Raw genomic sequence first — 11513 nt, 5'->3', positions numbered from 1 at the left:
TAAATACCCGTAAATACAGAATAGACTGCAGCAGAAAGGGGATAAAAAACCAAGTTAGGAGCTCTGTGGTGACCAGTGTGAGAAGGGCACTAGTTATCACTGAGGTTGACTTTTTGTTTTCACTGTCACATCCCAGTAATCAAAGACCAGATGCCAAACTCAGTGATGGTGGCAGCCCAGAGCCCCCTCCTCCCTCTTGCAGCTCTAGTTCTTCTCATTTTAATCTGTAATTACATCTACTAACAAGGCACACAACATGAATACAGTTTAGCAGACTTACTGCTCAAGACTATGTGAACTGAAGATTACATGCTTTTGGCTTGAAGTACAAGCCCTTGGTGTTACAACAGATACTACAGGTCTGCTCAGAAGCAGCGTCAACAGGGAAATCGCTAATTTGTTAGACAGATATATCAACAGTACAACATCTTTAGTTAAACATCACCACAGCCCACTAATCAGAGAGATCCCACCTCCTACAGAACTGAGGTTTCAGACCCAGGTACAAGCAGGAATCAGTACTTTGGCCTTTAAAAAACATCTTTAAGACAGACCCAATGACTTTTTCAGCACAAATCAACATAGGCACATCACTGTAACAACAGAGCAGCCCTCAGGGACTGCAAGTATGTTGTATCCGTAACTACAGCATAGTTATTCCATTTCAGAGATGGAAAGTTCTCGGGAATGGGGAACTATTTTAGAGAGCATGGGCCTGATTTTCAGAAGTACCCAGTACTTTCCTATGCCAACTTTCATTACTTCTCCTGTGTTAAGGACCAATTCACACCACAGCAATCCGGTAACTTCCTGCATGCAGCTACACTCCAAGAGAAGTTAGGGCTGTTCCACTTCCCCTGCAGGGCTACAGACAAGTTCAGTTAAGAGGAATAGTCCTCCCTCTAGATGCTGGATTGTCACCACAAATGGATTCATATACTGTTCAGAAGTGGGAGATTGCAGGTTAAGAGAGTATATGGATACCTGCTTATTTAAGATCACAATTTGCTTGTATTTGCTTTGAGACATTTTCAGATAGTCTGAGTGTCCAGTCACAAACATTACATGTAAGTTTTATAACATACTTCATACAACAAAACAGGTTCCTCAGTAAATCCACTGTAACACCACCATAAGCTATGATACACATGGAATTCAGCACTGCAAACATTTGCTATAGCAAAAAGCCCACCCTACCTAGCGATTGGCACCTATGAGGCCCTGCAGCATGTTTATGGGCAATGGGAAGACGATGGTGGAGTTCTTTTCTGCAGCAATGGTGGTCAAGGTCTGCAAGTAACGAAGCTGAAGAGCAGCCGGGGACTCTGTGATAACCATGGACGCCTCTTTCAGGGCCCTGGAAGCATTCATTTCCCCCTCAGCTGCAATGACCTGGGGAAGCAAGATGAACCACAGTGAATTCCTCCTGGCACAGTAACAACCTGGAGATATGTAAGATGGCCAGCCTTATGTCATATTCCAAAGACACTGCTCATTGCTTGATCAAGTGACCTCTCCTTCCCATGTTCCTTCACTGGTTCTGCCTTTCTCCTGCTCAGACAGAAGCCATTCCTGCTTTGCTTTCAAGGCCATGGATTGTCTGTTTCCCCCATTCAGGACTGAGACACCAGATCACAAAAGCCAGCACCATATCTTGAAAATGCAATGGGTGCGTTTGTTCTATTTTCAAAAGCTTCTTTTGTGCTTCTTTCAGCACTGCCTCTCAAAAGCAGAAGGCTCCCCACATGTATCTCTAAGCTTTCATTTAAAGCTGTATTTTTTTGGTCTCTATAAGGACTTGACAAGCAAATGTTGCCCATGTTTCTTACTGGGGAAATACCTTTTTTTCCTCCTTTAATTTATGAGCTCATTAGGGACAACTTTGCGGTCAGGCATTTGCTGACAAGCCCTTCTGCACCAGGACAGTATAAATACTTCCTGAGTGTCTGTAAAGGAGGGCTGGATGCTGCCGTTTCAACAGAGAAGTTGTTGGTGAAGCAATTTAATGCACATCAGCACAGGGAAGTGCAGATTCCCCTCCAGAGTTCTGCTGCAAGGGCACAGTATTTTTTTAAACATCAGAATAAATAGTAATTAAAAAAATAATCACAAAGTAATTAAGCTTCAAAAGAATACATAGAAGTTAATACTTGGAGCACTAATGCAGGCTTAAAGAGCTTTTCTGAGGTGCACCATCAGCTTCACATTGAGTAATTGCCAACCCTGAAGTCTAATGAAATTCAGTTTAATATTTATTTCCCATGAAAATAAAATCCAGATTTTATAATTAGAACCTAAAAATAGATTAAAGTTAATGAAACTCCTCATTAATGGCAGATATGGAAATCAGTCATCTATATGTACATAAAAAAATCATTCGTGCGTGAGATGATGAACTTCGTAGGATCAGATGTGGTTTTCATGGCTTTAAATGAGCTTTAGGAAACCTCCCTTCGCTAAGCTTCAGTACTTAGAATGTAAGGATACAGGCAGCTCAACAGACCACTAGTACCTATCAAATACCCCCTTCCATCAGCTTGCTCTACAAACAAAGGTGGAGGGTTTGGACAACTAGGGAACGAGATGCCGTGACCAAACTGACCACTGGTCAGCTTCACGGTGACAAAACCACTACAGCTGTTTTATTTCTCATATGAAGTAGCAAACAGACAACAAAGGCCTGCCCTAAAATCAGGGCTACTCAGGAGGAAGCTGGAAGTAAATCTGGCTTCTAATTCACTGCAGGATCAGCTAATAACCTCCAAATTGTTCTGTCTGGGATTTGTTCTTGGAGTGTGGTAAAGAGCTGAGATTCTGTGGTTTTGAAGGACACTGCACCTGCACAAACCACAATGAAAGCCACACATAAATCCACAAATCCCTGCCCTGCGCTCCTGTTTGCTACTACACAGTCTGGCTGAGAATCTTCATCCTCTACATGCCCATGTTGAATTATTCATGGAGAAGGAAAAATAACGCAAATGCAGATGTTGATGTTTTTACCTTGGCTCTGGCCTCACGGGCAGCTTCAGCTTCTGCAGCCATTGCTCTCTGCAGCTGGATAGGTAATTTCACATCCTTGATCTCCACACGTTCCACCTTAATGCCCCAGTCATCTGTTGCCTCATCAAGTGTGGCCTGTATAAGGCAGGACAATGAAGCTAAGCACTGACCTGCCTGCAGACTAATGTCCAAAGAGTGTCCAATAAACCAAATTCATTAATTATCTTATGATTCTTGGACTTTATGGGCTTTAGTATAAGTACAATGATTTGCTAATTATAAAAACATAACTGTTGTCAACTAACAAAAAAAACTCAAACCCAGAGCCTGATCAATTAAAGGAATTCTGCAGCACAATTCCCTTAATGGCAAAGCACTGACATAACGATCCTGGGAAGCCCTCCTCTTCCATATCCTTCATTCCCACTGCTCCATTATTGCCTTAGTCACTCATTTTTATTAAACACAATGCCATCCCAATAGCTCTCGATAGGGTTTTGCCTAAAACACCAAATCACAACGTGGCTTATCACTTGGCTGGCAAAATAAATCCTGCCCTGGAAGTTACCCATGGGACTGCTGCTTATGGCCCGCTTGTGGCTCACTTGGGCAGAGCTGCTCGTACCTGCATGCTGTGTGCGATCTCTTCACGATCAGAGAGAATCTGGGAGAGGTTTTTGGTCCCCAGAACATTCCTCAGAGTTGTCTGTGCTAAAAGACGTGTGGCTGAGTCAGCATTTGTGATGTTTGCCACCGCAAGGGTGGCGTTCTGAACTCTGTAATAAACCACTCCATCCACGTTCACTGTCACAGAGTCCTTGGTCAAGATCTGAAAAGCAGCAGGGAAAGCATAATTATTGATTAAGATAGGGTGAATTATTATGCTAATTACATACTTGTTTTACTTGACAGCTCCTACAAAACGGGGTTTGCCTGTCCCAGCAGCCTGGTGCATTTCAGCTGTAAGGGTGCCAGCCTGATGTCAACATCGCATTAGAAGTATCTGTTGTTATTTTGCAGTTCATTGTCCTTAGAGGTACTTCTGACTGAAATGCCACCTTGCTACTACATGAGTATGTGGTGATTTCTAGACAAGCTGCAGAGGAAATCATTTGTGAACACCCTCAGAGCTTGGCTCAAGTGATATACTGAATTTAACACTTGTATGTCAAGCAAAGGAGGTACTTGCAAAGATAAAGAGAGGTATTGTTGAAGGTTTAGAAGAGGACACACCAGAATGAAACATTAATATTAATTCTATTTTAAAGCTAAGTTAAAGAGACTGAAGTATGCCACATGACCATGAGAAGTGTCCTAATTCCATGTCAGACAATTACTATTATGTTATTTGACAAGAGAAAGACATGAGAGTTACTTAACCTTACCTACTCAGTCCTTCCCCGAACTACCTATTTTAGGAGGCTCTTCATAACAGTCCAAGATAAAGAATAAGCAGCATGCACAGAAACCATGTTGTACAAATAAAAGTGTATTTCTGCTCTTACCTACGGAACACAGACAAACCTAAATCCATGGGCATGATTCAATCAAGTCAGAAGGTAAATGTCCAACTGCTGGCTTCACTAATGGCACATCAGCAGCTGCAGGATTAGGTTTCTACCAATTACCCTCTAGAGTGTACCCTGACAGATGCCATTTGTCTAAATCTACAACTAACAACGAGGAACAAACCGACTGGCGAATATGACAGGAAACAGATGCAGCAGACGGGCTGTGTCAGGCATCCGTGTCCTGCAAGACAGACCAGCTCCATGAGGGCTGCAGTTATAGTCATCAACACTCAGTTGTTCACTAACTGCTTTTAGAGGGCTAGCTGGGTTTTATTCTTTTGTTATCTATTGTGCTGGCATTGCTGAGTTCAGTTAAAGCTGTGGAGACACGCTGCTAGGAAATTAAGATGTCCAAGGAAAAGCAGTCCTGCACAGCAGGACACAGAAACAACATGTACACAAAACCCATGGAAGGGAGCAGACCATTACCCCGAGTTGCCATTAACAGCATTTGATGCATATAATAACTTCATCCCATTATTTTAGCTGGTTTATCCATCTAGACCAATTGGCACAGGAAAGATCAGCGCTGTGCCTGGAAATCTTCCAGATTTCCCAGAAACAGTTACAGAATGGTGCAGGCAGTCTTTATTCCAACCCCCCCCTGTTCTAGCTCTTAGACTCTCTAGCAGTTATCTTACTTGATCCTCAGAGGACAGCATAATTGGTTTTCTTTCAGCAGTCTTCTCTTACTGAATATTACTCAAGGATCTATGCAGTCTTCACAATGCACTGAACCTGCCCAAGAGTCTACATTAAAGCTACACACACCCTAATACCAAGAGGGGAAAAGCAAAACAAAGTGTAGACACTTTAGCAGGTACAAAGGCAAGTGCAGACTCACCTCTTGGGGAGGAATATCGAAAGAGATGGTCCTCATATCAACTTTGATGAAGCTGTCTGTGCAGGGCAGGACAAAAAACAAGCCTGTACAAAAACACCCAGTCAAGAGGTGAAAATGGGTTGTTAAACCAGGTGAAGTTTGCTACTGAAATAAGCTTCAACCCAACCATGGTAGCTGCACAGCCCTCACACACTGAGCTCGGCAGCATCTTGGTTTGTGGCTTTCAAACCAGGATGCTTTTTGATAAAGTATGCTGAGAAACTTCAGTTTATTCAGGTCTGTCTTAGAGACCTTTAACATTTGGGGAAGCCCCAGAACTGTTCACAGCCACTTTTGAAGATCTGTCCTATGTGGTTATTTGCAGGGTCCAATTCCGGCAAGGAGAAGCTATCGAACCATCAATCTCCTTTTGTTCTGGGGCATCACTGTCACTCTTCAGCTTTACATCAGAATTTCTAACATGCACAGGAAACATTTCAAAAGTAGCATGTAATTGTATTGTTTCTATTTCTTTTGAAGAATGTGGAGGCTTTCAGACCATTTGGGTTTAACTGACACACTGAACTTCTCATTTAAATTGACACATTTGATGCTGTTATCCCTCCTTTTACATTCTGCGCTTTGACTCTACCTGAAGATGATAGATTAACTGCAGAGAGCTGGCTAAGGCTCATGTTTACCATCTTCTCCTTATAAAGTAACACATCCTCTCCCTGGAAGTTACAAAACCCTGAAGAAACCCATTGGCCGGTCCAATGCAATGCCTCCCCACAGCTACAGCTGGTGACTTAATGAGAACAGAGACTAAGAATGCTCCCAGGACATACCTGGTCCCTTTGCTCCCCCTTTAAGGATGCGTCCAAGTCTGAATATGATGGCTCGCTCGTACTCCTTTATAATCTGTAATGAACAGTGGGATGTCATGCAAGGGTTTCCAGAAGCCATATGATGGATTCCAAACTCTGCATACACTAGTTTCAGACGGCCGTGAGTTTCAGTGTAACAGACATTTCTATACCAGCTGCTTTTGACAATTTTAGCCTGAACTTTATTGTCAAAAAGCAAAGAGCAATAGGAGCAATCAGGACAATGTTTTAAGAGAAATATCAGTCCTTCAAGAGTAATTCTGTGTCTGTTTGAAGATTAATGCACTGAAACGTTGGGGTCTGTCATAGACTGTCTGCTGTAATAGATTAATTTGTGTTTAAAACAAGTAAACAAAATTGAGACCAATGATAACCACTAGGAAGCATCTGCACTGCTAGAGTTTTAACCCAGCACAGAAGTGAACAATTTTACCTTTATGCACATCCAGATGGATATAGGAAATGTGATAATAGTGAAGAAGAGGGAAGTGATCACCAGGATCCATCCACACAGGCCAAGGCCACTATCAGAGTCATCTGCAAGAGAACAGCAGCAATCTTCAGACTTAAACCCAAGACTGCCTGTTAAAGAAAGTGCCTGCAATTGGGTATTTATTTGGACTAAGGCACTGTTGTAGCACTGCTGCTTTGGCCAAACACATCAGGTTTAGCTCAGAAGCCAAATTAAAACCCAAATTCTTTGACTTTCACTGGTCTCTGTCAGTTGTGTGAGAGAGCTGAGGGCAGAGTGTGGTCCATGTAACATTTACACATAATTCCGTACACTAACATTTAAGTAGAGACTCCCACATGCTTCCCTTTTCCCCAGTTCTCTCTAGCAGAATGCCCAAGGGCAGCAGTAGAAACCCTGATCTTTTATTGCCTAAGGAAGTCAGAGCAACACCTGTGTAATGAGTGAAACACAAACACCCCAGAGCCCATCAGCCCCAGGGACAGGACATTCAGTGTTCGGTTTGTGTTCCAGCTGTCACGGGCACAGATCTCAGTAAACCACAGTTCTCAGCACTGCTGTGTCTAGGAAGTAGAATAAGAGGTGGTGCAAGATTACTTGGACATGAAGTAAGGTCTCTGTAAAGCATTTCTTGGCCAAAGACTCCTTATGCTTGGAAAACCCCACAGTTCCCTGCCATGCAGAGGCACCAAGTGGAAGTATGTCCAGAGCCAGCACACAAGAGCCAGAGGTTTCAAATACTACACAGCTAAAAAAAGCAACGCAGCGTGACAAGGTGCAGACTTGCTGGGAAGGAAGCGCTCCTGAAGCCATCGGAAGTTCCATGTCCTGCCAGCTAAGCCTCTCCCAGGCTGCCAGGAGCCCACTGCCAAGTGGGGATATCCCAGAGTGGCACCGAGCAACCATCCTACCACGGAGATACTGAAATTCACCTCTCCGCTCCAGCCTTTGAGAAGCCAAAAGCAGGAAGGGCCAAGAAGCAGCTTCAAGGCTCAGAAGAGCACAACTCTCACATTTAGATGACAGAATGTGGCTTCAAGTCCACACTCCCTGACTTTGCTGAACCCTTACAGTGCTGCAAACATGCAGACCTTATCCTGGCTTGATCAGTGCTCACAGGACTTAAGGGACAGGAGTCCTGTGATCTGAAGGACTGCATTCAGCTGGTTGCTGGGTAAAAACTGCATTAAAGAATCCAGAAGCTTTAGTTTAGTTCTACCTGAGATTATCTAATGAATCGTTTTTCTGTACTCACCAAACACACCTACTGTTCAGTTTGTACAACAAAACTGGCCAGTTACAAGAAACAAGTCCCAGAGTCTCCTTTCCAACCTATTATTTTAAATAGAACCCATTTTATTGTAAAGCAAAATGTTGATTTTTAAAAATATCCATTGATTTTAACACCCAGGTACATGTATAAGCATTTTATTGTACCTGAACTAAACTCAGCGTTAGTGGCATATACCCTGGATAAAGAGAAGTGAGACAGGTCAGGCATTAGATACCACTAATCTTGAAAGTGAGTAAGAGCAAATAATAGCAGATACTTTGCAAATTTAGATCCACAATATTTGACTAAAGTCACAGAAACCAGCAAAGTAACTGGGGACCAATAGTGAACTTGCCCTCCAGCCCTCTTTTACACTGATTGTGGGCCTTAGAGCCACTATTCCAGGACTTTAAGTATGGTGGAATATGGAGGTAGTGAAGAATGACGAGGTTTTGTTGTACACAGTATCTTGAATGCTAGGAAGCCAGCTGGCTGTCTTATCTATAATGTGTATTCCTGTCACATGCCACGATAATAACCCTCAAGGACGTGTCATATCAGCTGTCATTTTACAGTTCCTCTGTGGAAAGTTACCTAAAGTTATTGCCCCAGGGTTTATTATTGCGTAGTGGAAATAGAGATGAGAGCAGTAATTTCCAGGCCTTCTGCAAAAGTCAAGGAAATGCACTGCCTACATAGATCAGCATTAAGCAACTGCAGGCATTAAGCAACATCTGTAAACTCATTAGTGAAGGGAACATTACCTTTCATTTAGCAACAAGGTATTAGTCAGCCTAAAGCCATAAGCAGCATTCACAACCTACACTGAGAAGGAGGAAGGGTCTCCTCTCTTCTACCCTCACAAACCTAAAGGAGCTGAGGATCCTGCTTCAGTTCCACTCTACAGCTTAACACCAAGTCCTCACCAACAACCACCTGGTCTACAGAACAGGAAAAGAAATATCCATTTGCTTCCCTGTTGAACAGGAAAGTAGAGGTCACAACTGAGTGTAAAATTCCCAGATTGAGTGAGTGTACACTTCATTTAGCAACGACTTTCCCAGCACATGGTGCATTTCACAACATCAAAAGCAAGAGATGCTGCCTTGTGAAAAAATGATGAAATGCCAGAAACATGCTTGGGCATCTGTGGAATGAGCTTCCTGGTTGCAATTTTTGACCACCTCGTTCATGGGACTTGGAATAACTCCATCAATGGCCCATTCTGGCCTGAATTCTCAGCCAGGCTCCTTGATACTGGCTCCTAAAGAGCAGCCGGTAACAGCACCCAGCTGAGACTGACAGGAATGGCAGAATTACACGAGGATTAAGAAATAAACCACAAGGAGAAAGACTATGAAAACAAACGTTTAACTGAATCCTCTTCACCCCCTTTCAGGCTGCCTGGAACAGTTACCGTTACTTGAGCAAGAAATTACCACTTGGATCACCAAACAGTATTAACAATTTACAATAAACACTTAGTGCTGGAGGCTGAGGTGGAACAGGGAGCTCTCATCACCACCAGAGGAGTGGCACATAAACTTCACCAGCCATTTATTTCCTCCTGCAAAGCCTGTCTGATCCAGCACATCACTGTTACAAAGCAGGAATGTTGTAAATGGAACCTCCTGGGTACCACGGGAGGAAGGGACCTTCCCCCAACCGTGCACACACCAGATTTAGAGCAAATGCATGTGGGAGATCAGCCGGACTGAGGGGAAGGCAACACCAGGCACAGATCTCCACTTCCACACTGCTCAAACACAGGATTGTCTGCGAATGACTGAAGGGTGTTATTCAGTGTTTGTTAATCAGCAGTCAGGAATAATAAGGAATACTGCTCTCGGTGAGAGCCACGTCTTTTCGGATGCTTCTCAAACAATTTCACATGGGAAATGGCATTAACACATAATCTGGGTTATGAGATGTAATGATTTAGGCAATTCACTCCATAGATACTTTATTATGACAAAAAAGGCCCTGGCAGGCAGCTTTAGCCTCCAACCCAATCCAACACACAGCAGCTACAGGAGAAACCCCCTCAGCAGCACATCAAGTGAGGATACAAGAGCTGCCATGCACCACAAGGCAGGGGGCCCAAACACATCCACAGTTATTTATACACCTCGCATTACCCAGCCTTTGTGCACGTTAAGCAATCTCATGAATGTATTGCCGTCTCCAGTTGCAACTGACAAAAACGGACATGGAACCAAAGCTTTCCTGGGGCCTGGCTCCGAACACAACCGGAAAACGCTCCAGTGACACGGACTGGTGGCGGGGTTATTTCAGCGCATCATCTCCAAAGCCTCCCGACCCAGGTTACGCTCACATCTATGGACTTGAAAGCCAAAACCCAGTCGAATAGCGATCGAAATAAAGAACTGACAGCAGCTTCACTCCCCACTTGGGAAAACGCTGTTGACTTCTCGCCTCCTGCTGCCACACCTTCCGAACACCCTGCTCCGGGGCAGGGCACTGGTGGTGGAAACACCTAGTCCCCAAATCCTCTTGGTCCTCATTTACCACCTCGGGGACCGCTTCTGTTCACTCTGCTCCTAACCACTCGCTCCGCTTGCCCCTCAGTTACCTCACAGCAAAACCAAGCAGCGCACCCCGAGTGCCGCAACTGGGGCCAGCTCCGCGATGCTCTTCCTGCCCCCCCCCCCCCCCCCCGTGCGCTGCAGAGGCCCACAGCGACGGGACGGGGCGAGCCGCGGCCGTGCTCCGCGGGACTCCCCGCACCCCAACAACCGCGGGGGGCTGAGGGAGCCGAGCGGGGCCGAGCCGCTCCTGCCGCGGGACGAACTCTGGCCACGGATCCGCGAACTTTCCTCAGCGGCTGATGACGGAAACCGAAACAGAAACCCGGGAGCGGGTGGGGAGCGGATGGAAAGCGCATGGCCGCGGCCCCGCTCCCATTACCCCCCCCTTATCGCGGTTACCTTGCACCCGCCGGGGCTTGGGCGCGACCCCCGCCTCATGGTCCGCCATGGTCACCGTCACCTCAGCGCTGGCGCCCACAGCCCCGCTCCTAGAGACCCGCCTTGGCCCCGCCCCGCCTCGGCCCCGCCCCGCCTTGGCTCCGCCCCTCGACGGCAGCGCTCAGCACGAGCCGCCTGCCGCGCCCTTCGCGCCTTTTTTCGACGGTCTCGCGCTGCCCCCTCAGGTGCTGAGGTGATGGCGGCGGCTCCCGCAGCCCTCAGCGGCAGGGGACGGGCAGCAGGAAGGGGAATGCCGCTGGCGAGGGCAGAAATGCCGGTCCCTCGGTGCTGTGCCTGGAGCCCGGCGGGAGGATGGAGCGGAAGGCGTGCAGCGGAACGCCTGAGGTGAGCAGGCCGCCGGACAGCCGCTGTGTGAGGGAAGCCCTGCCCCGGGTGTGGTTTAACGTGCACATGGGCCTGATGGTTTGTAATGGGCAAGCTGGGAAAGAATGAAGAAGGGTCGGCATTCAAACTGGTAAAATTGACTTTTTAACCAC

The 11513-nt window shown here is 45.8% G+C and overlaps 1 protein-coding gene across 1 annotated transcript; it reads right to left on the bottom strand.

The window, feature by feature from the left end:
* Positions 1-758: 758 nt before the first annotated feature.
* STOM (stomatin) lies at positions 759-11056 on the bottom strand. The gene is made up of 7 exons (XM_057409071.1): positions 10978-11056; positions 6718-6821; positions 6246-6318; positions 5419-5501; positions 3629-3832; positions 3004-3138; positions 759-1392 (listed from the first exon to the last, which is right to left on the bottom strand). Exons 1-7 carry the CDS (start codon positions 11024-11026, stop codon positions 1198-1200), a joined length of 843 nt encoding a protein of 280 aa, XP_057265054.1. The 5' UTR covers positions 11027-11056; the 3' UTR covers positions 759-1197.
* Positions 11057-11513: the final 457 nt, after the last annotated feature.

Source organism: Pezoporus wallicus, unplaced genomic scaffold, assembly GCF_028554395.1.
Source record: "Pezoporus wallicus isolate ANWC-B61680 ecotype Strahan unplaced genomic scaffold, APGP_CSIRO_Pwel_v1 contig_8341, whole genome shotgun sequence".
Lineage (NCBI taxonomy): Eukaryota > Metazoa > Chordata > Aves > Psittaciformes > Psittacidae > Pezoporus > Pezoporus wallicus.
This window is presented reverse-complemented; position numbering and strand designations above follow the sequence as displayed.